The 13,363-nt window shown below is 37.5% G+C and overlaps 1 protein-coding gene across 1 annotated transcript in view; it reads right to left on the bottom strand.

The window, feature by feature from the left end:
- The window catches only part of LOC128381110 (protocadherin-15-like), a 144,954-nt gene that overhangs the window by 110,867 nt on the left and 20,724 nt on the right, over positions 1-13,363 (bottom strand). Inside the window, 5 exon segments of the mRNA XM_053341061.1 lie at positions 4,302-4,472; positions 6,666-6,776; positions 7,760-7,879; positions 11,205-11,360; positions 12,255-12,415. Coding sequence (XP_053197036.1) covers positions 4,302-4,472; positions 6,666-6,776; positions 7,760-7,879; positions 11,205-11,360; positions 12,255-12,415 — 719 coding nt within the window.

Genomic DNA, 13,363 nt, shown 5'->3' on the forward strand with positions numbered 1-13,363 from the left:
TTGACCTGCTGGTAGCAGACAGGATCACCAAAGTCAATTACGGGGCATGAATGTGCGTGCAAAAATGAATTTCATTTCACTCAGTTCTACATGCCTCCCCTTTGGAGTTTGAAGGATACAACATAGACAAAATTCCCTTTCACTAGTTCCTATTTAAAGACTCAGCCTTTGTTAGAAACATAAGCATGTGCTTTTCACAGAAAGTACTTAATTCTGCATGGCACTTTGCCATGCACCATGTCTGGCTTTAAAACAGGGCTTTTAAAAATCAGCTTCACTCAATATACAGCACTACTCAATATGTACATTTTAGAGCACTTCAATCTTTAACCAAACTTTTTCTTCAAAGCCTTTTATTCCTTCAGACAACCTTTTGCATTGTGTACACAGACTCTCTAGCTTCAGCTCTCATTTGCAACTCTAGAAAGCAATAACAGCATTACTTTTAATGGTGTAATGTTCTGCATACATTATTGTTAATCATTTTAAGAGATGGCACAGAGGAAATTTTGACTGGTCAAACATGAGTGCAAGTAATAACCTTTATAATGACTGCATTAGTTGAGTCAAGGCCCTGGTACTGTGCATGATGGCTTACTCGACTTATTGAAATGATACACAGTATATTGTTCTTTTAAAAAGAACACACACACACAGAGAGAGAGAGAAAGAGAGAGAGAGAGAGAGGGGGAGGGAGGGAGAGGGAGAGGGAGAGAGAGAGAGAGAGAGAGAGAGAGAGAGAGAGAGAGAGAGAGAGAGAGAGAGAGAGAGAGAGAGAGGCATATTAACACAGGATATTTCAAACTTATTATTCATAGTTTGCTTGGAAAAACAGGCATTGTAGCAAGTTAGCAGATCCACACTTTAGTATAACCAGGTAACATGAGGAAAATCTAATTAAACTGAATCTCTTCATTAAGGTCCCAACAGACACAACTAGGTGGGCTTTTAGTTTCAGAAACATTAAGGGACAATCAGGCAAGCAAACACTGAAGATGCAGCAGGCTAGAAATCAACAACAGAGCTCAAGCAGATATGAATGACTTAGACGCAACAACACCTGGCAAATGTGTGTGTGTGTGTGGGGGGGGGGGGGGGGGGGGGGGGAGTTATATATACTGGGGAACTAATGAGCAAATGAACAGCAGGTGTACAGGCAGGTGGTTGATCCCAAGAGCAGTGAGGAGATCAATGGAGGAGGGGAAACCCCCTGAAGGTGTTTGGTGATCAGGTGAAGCTTTGTGTCAACCACTGAGTTATATAGGACTGCATGGCAAGATGGTGTTTGTGGTGCAATAGAGACACAGCTCTCCCCTATCACATAAAAAAAAACATATGGCTATCTTTAAAATGCAGTGCACCAAAGTACTGCAAAGTTGTAGTCTGAGTTACAAGCAGTTAAAAAAATTGTGCTCTTTGCTTTAATGACTTTGATGCTTTGTGCGTCTTTATGGAACTTGTAGGCAATTAACTTCCACTATGACATAATGACTAACTAAATAATTGATCAGGTCTTAAGAAGTTTTACTGTGCAGTTCAGTAATCTTTCTCACAATTCTGCAAACATTGTAATACAAAATCATTGGAGAACCCCTTTAATGACTGTTTTCACATTTTTGTAATGGTAAAAAAAAAGAGATCAATTGTTCTTTATTCTCTCATTTTATTTCAAGTCTCTAATGACTGATTCTGAAGAATGGGTGCAAATATATAGATATATGGACAAAATGAAATAATAAACAGTTTGGATTAGGCATCTAAGAGTTTGGAGATTTAAAAGACAGCAAGATCATGCACAGTGATTCATTTTATAACTCATTTTCACTCACATTTCCATCGTGATGATTGTATATTATCAGCCCCTCTGTGTGGGCATACTTACTGCCAGCACAGTGGTCTCGGGAGAGGTTGCAGAAGAGGAAAACAAGGAGCTATTATAATAAGCTAGCATAAGGATCTAGCGATAGCCACCATGGCTCAGCGGATGAAACAAAACATACAGATTTCACATTATTGGCCACACTAATTGTGAACCGCAGCACAAAACAAGTGGGCTTGCTCAAGCAGAACACAGAGTACTCATGTTGGATGGCTTCAAAGTATAGTCTAAATCAATCAAACAGTTGCCTTGAGAGATAGCTGCTTTGAATAGATGGGGGTTCATTCAGCCGAACCTGCATAAACACACATTTATTTAAATGGCCTGAAATAGTTTAAGTATATGCTTGTTTTGTGCTGCAGTTGATTAGTATATTAGTTGATGATTATTGTGGACAATACTATGACATTGGCCCTGGGTTTCTTGTTTTTTATAACTATTGTTAACTGTCTATATGTTTTATGTGTTGAGTCACTGTGGCTCTTCTGCGTATGTGACATCCTTGTTATAGCTCTGTATGCTATCTTCTTATAATAGCTCCTTGTTTTCTTCTTCTGTAACTCCTTCAAGATCACTGTATTGGCGGTAAAGGTGTCCATACAGAGGGCTAATAATATATAATCATCAAGATGGAAATATTATAAAAATGAATGAAATTCATTAGGTCTCCTAAATATGAACTCTAATCTGACATGTGCATAAATCAAAACTATTTTAAAGTCTCATTCAAAGGGTGAAAAATCATTCATCACCAATTAGAATTTGCAGAGAGGAAAACAACTTCATCTTGTCTGATTGCATTCTTTTGTTAAGTTGTAAGATCATAAATACTGAGATTAGGGAAACATCTGGAGTCAGCAGCAGGTATGATATATGAGAAACAATCTTTGTGTTTGATGGAATGTGTTTTGACTTCAGATTTTAAAAACATAACTTGTCTACACTCTTGACTTCCCCCCCTTAAACACCTTCACACAACACCAACACCATCCCTTCTACATTGTAAACCCTGAAAAGTTGATTTACTCCTGTTGTATGTTGCTGGGTCTCCTCTCATGGCTGCAAGGAAAGGGTGTGTGTGTACACATATCTATAAGAGTGTGTGTGTGAGTGAGAAGAGATAAGAGAGAGGAAGATGGTTTTGAAGGCAGAATTCCCTCAGTGTGTCTGGAGTAAAGTGAGCATTTGTCTGTATGTGTGTGTAAGATCTTGGTATAAGCAAAAAGATGAAACAGTAACAGTGGACAATATCCAGTTGGGCATGACTGCTCTGCTGACTTTACACAGTTATGTTGTGTGTGCGTGTTTGCATAGGTGGACAACGGGGTGTTAAAGCATGAATGCACTGTTAACTTGTCACTATTAAGGGTGTGTGTGTGTGTGTCTGTGTGTGGTAAGGGATGAATGCTTTGCTGACTTGTGAGAGTTGAGGATTTAGCCTGGAGCAACTTTGTCTCATTTACAAAGTGGCCTGTAAAGTCACTCCGGATAACAGCATCAGTTAAATGCCCCAGATACCAATACAAAAGGATGTACAGCTGTGTAAGCATTAATTCTTACCATGATGATGCAAGCTTACTCCTAAACAACAGCTATATTTACACAAGAGATTAATAGTAAGATCTATCAGAAATAACAGATCAACTTCTGACCAAAACAGTCACTCATATTACACAACCCACTGTAAGAAACATCATATATTACTGCAGGTTTATTCCACCAGCAGATATTTGTAGAAAAGTTTTTCTAAAAGTTTTTTCTATTGTATGTTAAAATGTACTTGTCCTTGTTTCAAATTATGCTAAATTCTTATAAAATCTCAACATAGTTTCTGCATGACTTCACATGGAAGACTGGAGCGCATATCTTTTGAGGCCACCAGGGTGATCTCAGCATCTGTTTTCATTATTTAATGGCTAGTTAGCAGCAACACAGCACACTTTTAAATGTCAAGTTATATAAACAAATGTATTTTTTATGTACTAAACACCTTGTTGGAAAGCTTAGAAAAAAAAATCCACAGTCAGCCATTTGAGAGTTGGATGATTTCCCTTTGTTTTTTTTTGTAAACCATCCAAAAGCATTTCACTTCACTGCAGGGGACTGAAACATTATTTAACGAATAACGTTAAAAATATTTGAAATCAGTGGGAGGCCACAAGCAGGAGGAGGAGGAGGAGTGGCATCAGTTCTTCATGATAGACATACTGTAGGTAAATAGGTTGAATCATACAAAATCATGATGACGCAGTAACCTCGACCTAATGCAAAATTTAACAACAGCTCAAAGCAAAGTCTTTAAAGCAATAAAGACAAGAACATACATTTCCATTGTCTAGTGAGAGTAATAAAACATACTAGTACATACCCTCTATATCATACTTACAAATGAATTCAATATACAACACACACTAACACTTACCGGCTCTGTCAGTTCCAGTACATTAGCCTTATACGTGATGGGACTACAGTCACGGGTGTTCCCCACAAGAGTACATGGTAGAAACATGGGACCCAAATCATCTCCATCCAGTACATCAACGGTGAGAGTGGTGGTGGCTGTTCTGCGCTCACTGGGGTAGGGGGCTCGATCCTAGACAAAAGACAGAGTTCTGATTTAACTTTTGCATAATAACACACTGTCTGTTAGGATTTGATTAGAAAAGTGACAACAGCGTAGTCCTGCTAAATCTTTTTCGAAAATCAAATCAACAAAGCTGCAGGGAACTTTCAATATCTTCCCAGGCTGGTTTCTACATGACTAACCATCTTCATGTCCATTCATACCTCACTCAGCAAGGGCAGCTAATCAGACTTTCAATGCAGTTATAATTGTTTCAGGATAGCACAGTCTCACAGTGACAGGCTGCCCAAGCATGACAAAGAGGAACAGATTTTAAAGCCAAAGTCATGATGTCATATCTTGGTTAACTCTGTTTTTACTAGTAACTCTGACTGGTATTTATTACTGTATTTGATTTTGAATTATTTTCTTGTACCCCTTGATTGAATTGCTTGTTGAGCACTTGTTTTTCTACATGCTGTTGTCACACACGCACACCAGACAACAAAAGTATACCTGGTGGGCTACACCTGGTGGCCTCTCATATTTTATTTTGAGGAAAGTGTAAAATATCTTGCTAATACTTTTTTTTTTAAACACACACACACACCAAAAATTATGACCTTGATACACATAATGAAAAATGGATGTGCTTACGCACTATTAAGTTTTTATTCAGAGGAAGACCTTCAGGAGACCTTCAGCTGAAAAACCTGGGTGCTCATAAAATAGCAATACAACAAGTTGGCAAGTCCAAATCAAAAAAGTGAAAGTACAGCTATTTATTAAAACTTTTAGCTCAGTTATTCATTCATTTGTTTATTTATTTTTTAAATCGAGTGCTACTTGTTGATCTGTTTTTGGAGACATATCCACCATCCAAATTCTAAAAGGTAGCTGTTCAGCAAATTCACAGACAAAACCAAACAAGCCTTTTCATCTGAATGGTCAGTATAAATGCTGTGTTTTCAGTTTTCATTTTAAGATAACATTTTTTTATGTTGTAAAGCTCTCAGGACAAAATCACCAAATCAGGAACTCTACAGGAAACTGAAACACTCACTGCAACCACCACAAGTCCAAACCCTTGATAGATAATATCTGATATTCTCATTTTCAGAAGCATATAGGTGCAAATTTTAAAAAAAAAGATAAAATGTGTTAATGACTGAACTGTAGAGGTGCTGGTCAGGCTAACCATTTCTCTATGCTTCCAGTCTTTGTGCTGAGCTAATATAACAAGATGCTGGCTGAAGCTTAATGTTTCCTGTACAGACATGAAAGTGGTGTCAATCTCCTAATCCAGCTGTCAGCAGTTAAATAAGCATGTTTCCCAAATTATCAAAGCATTTACTTAACTGCTGATCACAAGTTTTATGGTTATGCACTTATTTTATAGAAGTAAAATGTTATCTATATTTTGAACATAGCAGTTCCTCTGAAAAGTCTTAGTCTAATTGTTTCCCCTGGTTACACATGGGCATACTCTGAGTCTTTTTTTAAAGTTAATATTTAGCTAATTCAAAGCCACTAAAATCACCCCTTAATATTGTATTCAGACGACCAGAGAATACGTCTGGCTTTCAAGCAGTCAGAAACACATTCATCTTTCATTGTAGCCTACTGTTGACTTTTACTAATGATTTCAGGGTAAATGGCCCTTGAGACATATTAATATTTGCCACAATACTTTGTTGAGAATGAAAGGTTTTGTAAGCAGGAGTTTTCTGTCACAACTTTGATGGCATAATCATCAATTTTAACAATTTTCTTTCTGTGCCTCACTTTTAGATCCAACAAACTTCTACTCATGTTCCCCATGAGTCTGTTTTGTGTGCTGAGTGGAATTAACTGCATTTATAGACCACTATTATAAATAAAACATTCAAAGTGCTCTGAAATAAAAGGGGAAAAGAAGTATACTAACAGAGACATTAGTGGTAATTAAACATGGGGTTATAGTTCCCTTAAGGCTGACTCAACCGAGCAGAAATAGTCCCCTTGACTGTGTAACAGCAATGTTACCACGATGATAAGAATTAACATGAAAAATAAAAATAATAGCACTTTAGGCTTTACTCACACTCAAGCTGGAGAGCATTTATTTCCCTCAGATGGTTTCAGATGAAAACCTTTCAAAAATGTCCTCTTTGAAAAATGATTATGGTATTCTGCACACATACCAACATACCAACAGACAAACAGAAAACAAATGAAGCTTACATTAGCCTGTATGATGACCAGGTACCGTGTTATATCCTCATAGTTGAGTCTTTCTCTGAGAACTACGGATCCAAACAGAGTCAAGGGGATGTCAAAGGTTCTGTTGGCTGTCTGAAACACACAGACACAAAGCACACACAGACATAGTGAGTCCATCACAATTACAAAAGGTTCAGCGGTTCATATTTTTTCACTTTTAAAGTTTATACAAATAAAGACAAATAACAGAAGCAATTATACTGTAGGTGTAATAGGTGGTAATGTCAGTAGTAACTCCTCCATCAGCCTCCAGAGAGTAGATATATGATAGAGTAGATATTATGCTACAGTATGTTATGTTAAGTAGAGAAGTTTCACAGTTTAAGACTGGTGAACCTCTGTGTTAAGTAATACTGGAACAAAAAAGAATACATATAATGAGTAGGCAGGAGATATCTACTGGAAAAAAGCAAGGGAGTAACAAAGGAATAGCAAGAGAGAGCTGAGATTATTAACTTGGTTCAAAATATTTGTGCAGATACTAAAAGGGTAAAGATTGCAAAGCTTTCACAGCATAGCAATGATCTTATCACATCAATAATGCTTCTCAGGGAAAACGGAGGGAATGGGAGACTTTTAGAGAGGGTGTTCTATCTGATCTCATGAAACAAGGTAAATGATACAGTCATCTGCAATGATACAACTAATCTTTGAAAAATTAATGCAAACCCAGAGTTGGCCTATCTGTTAAACTGCTCGATTTTGATATGTGCAAAAAGTGTCAAATGAACCATGAGATAAGATAAAATAATATACTTTAATACAGTTTTCGCCTCTAAAACCTACAGATTTCTACAACATTTCATGGGAAAAAAGTAATGATTGGCCAGCAAGATATTGATGAGTCAGCATTTTTTATTTCTAGACATGGGATGAACTTACTATTTACGTATTTATTATTATTATTATTATATTGGGTTCTTTTTGTTTAGTTTTTTTTTCAATTTTTGTATTGCTATATATTTTGTCTTTGCTTGTAGTATTGGTTAATATTACAATATGAAATTCTGACTGACTTGCAGTGCAAACCATTAGTTGGGAAGCTGATAACTTACTGGGTCTTTTGGGTTGTACTGGATAGTGTATTCAATCTGACCATTGGGACCGTCATCGATGTCCATTGCCCCGTTGTTCCCCCAGAAACCAGAGAAGATAGTCGTTCCTACTGGTGTCAGCTGGAAACACATTAGAGACAGAGAATTGCAGTGTCTTGTCTGAAACAACGTTGATCCTGTACTATTGTGTTGATAGAGTCTTGCAAACATCTACTGTCTGAGATGAGCAAGGGACAAAACCTCTCCACACACACATCTGGCCGTAAGATCTTGAAACCCACTGTCTCCACAAAACAAACAATAGAAAATGACTTGCAGTTTAATGTTCATTGTGCTTAAATGGAGCTTGAGAAGTCTGTATGTTTTCATTTGATCTGGAAATAAAATTGAAACACTGATAGCATTGTTTTCTGACTTTCTGTCTATTTATCTTTGTGATTATTTGCTACACCTCATTGCCCCATCTCATAGGGTTTTAGATCAAAACAGGACATTAGGTGATAGAAAACTCATGTATTGTTTGCCTATCACATAACACATAAAGTGTGGATATCTTAATCTTTATATTGTTCTATGAGTTGAATGAAATAAAATGATAATGATGAAATCTACAGAAAACACATGTCCAGCCCCTCTAAAGATAGTATCTGCTATTTTGCCTTATACATGCAGTTTTCTGCCAATAAATATTTTACCAACTCAAACCTGAACATTTTCCAAACAAAAGGATGTAGTATGAAACCTTTATAAGTTTCGTCAAAGTCCCTGTTCTACTGTTATTTAATTATGTCTAAAATGAGTGTGTTTCTCTGCATTACATTAGTTTCAATCACATGACAGTAAAAGAAAGACATGCCACTAAATCATCTCCTCAAAACTAACAGCATCCTCCATAGTAACTTAAAATAACAACAGTACAGGTTTTTATTCAAACTCTGACCACATTTGTGACTTTCAATCATGTCAGCACTGAAGCTATAAGAAAAACAAAAAGCTTATCATTTTTTTCCCCTCAGACAAATCAGTGTTTTGATGTATTACTTTACTTAAAGGATATTTTTTTTCCATTTTGGGGAATATTAGTCCTCTCATTCTTGCCAAGAATGAGATAAGAGGATTGATACCACTCTCATTTTTGTTGGTTGTGGAGCTACAGTTAGGAGAGCTTAGATTCACATAGAGAGTTCTAGTTCATAACTGACCTGGAAAGTGTAATTTGTCATTTTTACACTTAGGCTTTTGCGCAAATTTGAGCTGTAGAGATGCTGGTAAACTCATATTGTTACTTTATTTTTTTTTTTTAGAACCAGGGAAACCATTTCTCCTTGCATGTAGTCAAGTGTTCAGCTAACTGTATTCGGGCTGAAGCGTCATGATTTTTAGGCGGTATAAAAATCTGTTGTATTGTATGTTTGTCACTTACATCACAGGCAGTGTGGATATATGAATCTTTATTTTGGTCTTTGAATTCAATTAAATCAAATAATTATTAAAAGAAATAAGACAACGGAATTGGATTCAGTGGCCTAAAATACACATACTAACACATACTTTGCTACTGTTTACACTAACTTGTAAATTACGTGCAAAGTATTTTTGACTTTGGCTTTCTTTTTTTACACCTAATTTTTAGCTTCATTGCACATTTACAACAAAAGAGCTCACTTTCTAGGGGGTAAAAAGGAAGGCAGATACTCAGAAAGATATTCAGTTTGATTTTCTCCAAGTCTGTCTGACAGAAAGTCTTTGCCTTAGGGTTGAACACTTGCCATAGCACATGAAAGGAAAAACTTTGCCAACGATAAATTGCTGTGCTGTATTTCTTCAGCCACGTGCCCTGGGATCTGTGATTATGTGTCAGACAGAGGTCTAATATCCAGACAGCGTGAGAAACATTCAAGATTAAGTTTAATTTAGCCGCTGCACCAATGATTTGTTACATCATGTCCCTCAATAGGGTTATCTCTGCCTCCCACTGATCTAACAATGGCCTTCAGAACATCTCATGCTGTTATTTTGCCACTTTCCGATACAGCTCTAATGAAACAACTCCAGACTGAAGCACTGGTGCCAAGTCATGAAATCAGCCACAGGGATCACCTTGTACCCGATAACTTTCACAGTGAACTCATAAATTTTGTCCTAGATGTTCTTATAAATAACCACACTGCTACTCTTAGTGTCTTAATCTGCCTGCCTCTGTTTCCTGCACCTAATAATTGTTACAGTAATAAGACAACTACAAGCAAGTTTAATGTCGATACAGCTGGAAGAAAACCTGGCTCACTCTCAATATTAAATTAACTGCATTGGGTGGTTAGAGATCCAGGTGTAAAAGAAGAATATTAGACAATAGCTGTCTGCCTAATGAGCAGACTTGCACTCAAATTGGAATAAATCTGTCCCTGCCTTTGAATTATTGCCCTAGTCAGGAAAAATTCCATTTAAAAAATTTTTACCACCAAACTGACCACATTTACCTTTGCCCGGCACAGGAATCATAAACCATTTTTTTATGATGCGTCTCCTAAATTGTATGGTAGTCATTGAAGTGAATGGAGGGAATTATTTTAGTGGGAGTAATGAGAGACTGGAGAGCTATAAGAGGTAAAGGGGGTAGAGGAGGAGGAGGAAGGATGAGGAATATATCGAGTGTGGCAGAAGAAAGGTGGAGAAGTTGAGAAAAGGTGACATAATGAAGAGCAGGGAGTGGTGAGGGGGGCATGGAGGAGGGAGAGAGATGGGGAAAGCTGCAAAAACAGAGGGGAAAAAAATGGAAGACAGAGGCCAGGAGAGAGAAAGAGAGAGGTTGAGAGGACAGATTGAGTTGGACAGGCCGTGGAAGACTGTATAATGAGATATTCTACTGGGTCCGCCTAGCTCTATACTGGCAGCAGCCTCCATGTATCCTTGTCCAGTTTAAGTTTGAACTTCGAGTTAAATTCCTCCTTCTACAGGCTCTGGAGGACACACAAACTGCAGGATTGGCACCGTGAAGACACTTCTGGAAGCCTAAAAATTACAGATTTAGTTCCTTTCTATGGTTGCCCAAAAACACTTCACTCTCCCCTACTTACAGCACTGCCCTTCAACTTTAGCCTGACAGCAAAATGCCATGTACAATACTATTTGGTGGAGGTTTTTTTTAATTTAAAACACATCACAGTATGCGGTCCGCCTGCATGCTGAGCTACATTTCTGAGTGCAGGTGATTGCTGTGGGTTTCAATGCAACACCACACATGACCCACAGAGATGGATGGAAAAGCTTGGCATGGCCCAACTGATCTACTGCACTCATGCTTGACAGGCCTGTGCAGTAGCTTTTTCTCAGCATCAAACCCATGAGACCTACAGGACAAGTGCAATACATGACTCTTGATTTTCAAAGACAGGTGAACTATTTTTGCCACTGTTTTGTGTATGTTTGTGTGTGAGTGTTTTACCTCGCTGACTGCCACGTAGTATCTTGGCTGTTGGAAACTTGGTGCGTTGTCGTTGCGGTCTCGAACAACGATGCGGACCTCGTGTAAAATCACAGTGCCGACCAGCATGTTGGTACACTGAACCTGAACAACAATGGACTGAATGTACGAAGGAGGCTGGAAAAGGGATAAATGGAAGATATATTTACAAGTGAAATTATACAGTAGCAATAACTAATTAACCATAAAATAAAATATACAACTACTGCACAGATTGCTATTCACCTACAGTAGTGGTATTTCACTTTTTGGGCCAAATCAGAACTCTAAAAATATTGTCTGGATTCCTATACAGTACAAAACAGCAGGAGGCTTGCTGTTTTCCAGTGATGATGGAGTAAAAACTTTGTCATAATAGCAGAAACTGGAAAAGGTGGAATAGCCATAACAAATTAGCTTATGCCATTTGTTTCCAAGGAGACAAAAAAAGGGCATCTTTTGTGGCTGAAACAACACAGCTTACTTTAAAGCTGGAGTACAGGACTTATTTTGTCTGCCCCTTCTGGCAGTGAGAGTAATTACAAAAACACTGTCGACACATGCTTACATCATTGGCCCTGGTGTAGCCTACTCTGTTGCTACTATTGCAGCTGTTAAACGGGATACATTATTTTTGCATTACGCAACATCTGCAAAATAACTCATATCTCTATCAGAATTTGATGCATTCAGTCTGATGACATTTGGAAAATCTAGAAGAACCCACGATTATATTATATTATTTCATCCCCTTTAAGAGTGCTAACCACAACTTGGCTGGCGGAAGTCTCTGGTGTATACAGTATGCATTCATCTGGCCAGTGCAAGAATGTCAAACCCAGCCTGAGATTAAATACTGTAAAATACAGATCTATCTGGTGGTGATAGGCTTAATCAGCATTGTGTGAACTTGTTTTTAGCAAGGGCTTGAATGTAACAAACACTAGTACTACAGTGACTGTCAAAATAATTTCACAGAATAGACTAAAGAAAAACATACAAGAAAAGATCTCACAATAATCTTAATCTTACATCTCTATCCAGAACCCGTCCAGTGCTGTTGAGGTAAAGGGCTTGTTTGGACGAGTCCAGGATCACCCAGTAGTCGTGGTTGTCCCGTAGAGACAAAGAGATGGTTTGGTCAAGACCCTCTGCAACGCCATTTATCTGCATGTTCTCCACCAACAATGTTCCTGGGAATGCAATAAAAACGACACACAAAGTCAAGAGGAAATATGGCTCAAATAATTTCAGGAGCAGTTAAACAGAAACAGACAGATAAATGGTTTGGTGATGTTATCAGTAGAAGAAAAGGAAACAGAGACAGAACCTTCCACTGGTCTGAATTTCTTCATGTTCTCAATTAATGATATACTTGGAAATCATTTAGGTTGTAGCCAAGGTCAAGGACGAAGAACACAAACAGAAAGAGAGAGAGAGACAGATGGAGCAAAAAGCTCAGTATAATTGAATAAAGAGAGACAAAGCCGATATGGGGGCTTCTCTGTGTGCCTTTATACCAAAACCTGTAATATTTAAGACCATCTGGAACACAAAATACAAAAGTAACATTTTAGGGAGAGGATGCAGCAACTGTTTAATGACTTTTATGCTTTAATCTATATTCATTTTACAAAAAAACAGAAAAAAACATTTATAATGAGATAGTCAGTACAAATGGGATAAATCTTGATTCATTTAAACTGTGGGCGTAAGGCGATTGGGGAATGAGAGAAGTATTGACAGACAAGGGGGGAAAATAAAAACGAGGAGATACAACATGATTTGAATGGAGACTGTTATTTTCAAGCACATTATGCATATTATCTCCCAAACAACACAAAGCTAGGAGAAAATATAGAGTAAAGGTTAAGAGGGTCAGAGAATGTAAGTTTCACAAAAAGAAAGGCAGATGGCAATTAAGACAGAAATGTATGTTAAAGGATGTCCTGGCTTCATTGGTGATTGATGGATTCATAAAAAACTGAGCTGCCAATCTTCACTGCATTTTTTATTTTTATTGTTTGTATTCCCACACAGGCCAAATATTAAAAAGTGCTTTACTTCGACAGTAGTTTTTAGATTTATACTTGGTGTTCACATATTTATGTTAAATCAGATTCACAAACCAGTGCCAAGTT

This window comes from Scomber japonicus, chromosome 20, assembly GCF_027409825.1.
Source record: "Scomber japonicus isolate fScoJap1 chromosome 20, fScoJap1.pri, whole genome shotgun sequence".
In the NCBI taxonomy this organism is placed as follows: domain Eukaryota; kingdom Metazoa; phylum Chordata; class Actinopteri; order Scombriformes; family Scombridae; genus Scomber; species Scomber japonicus.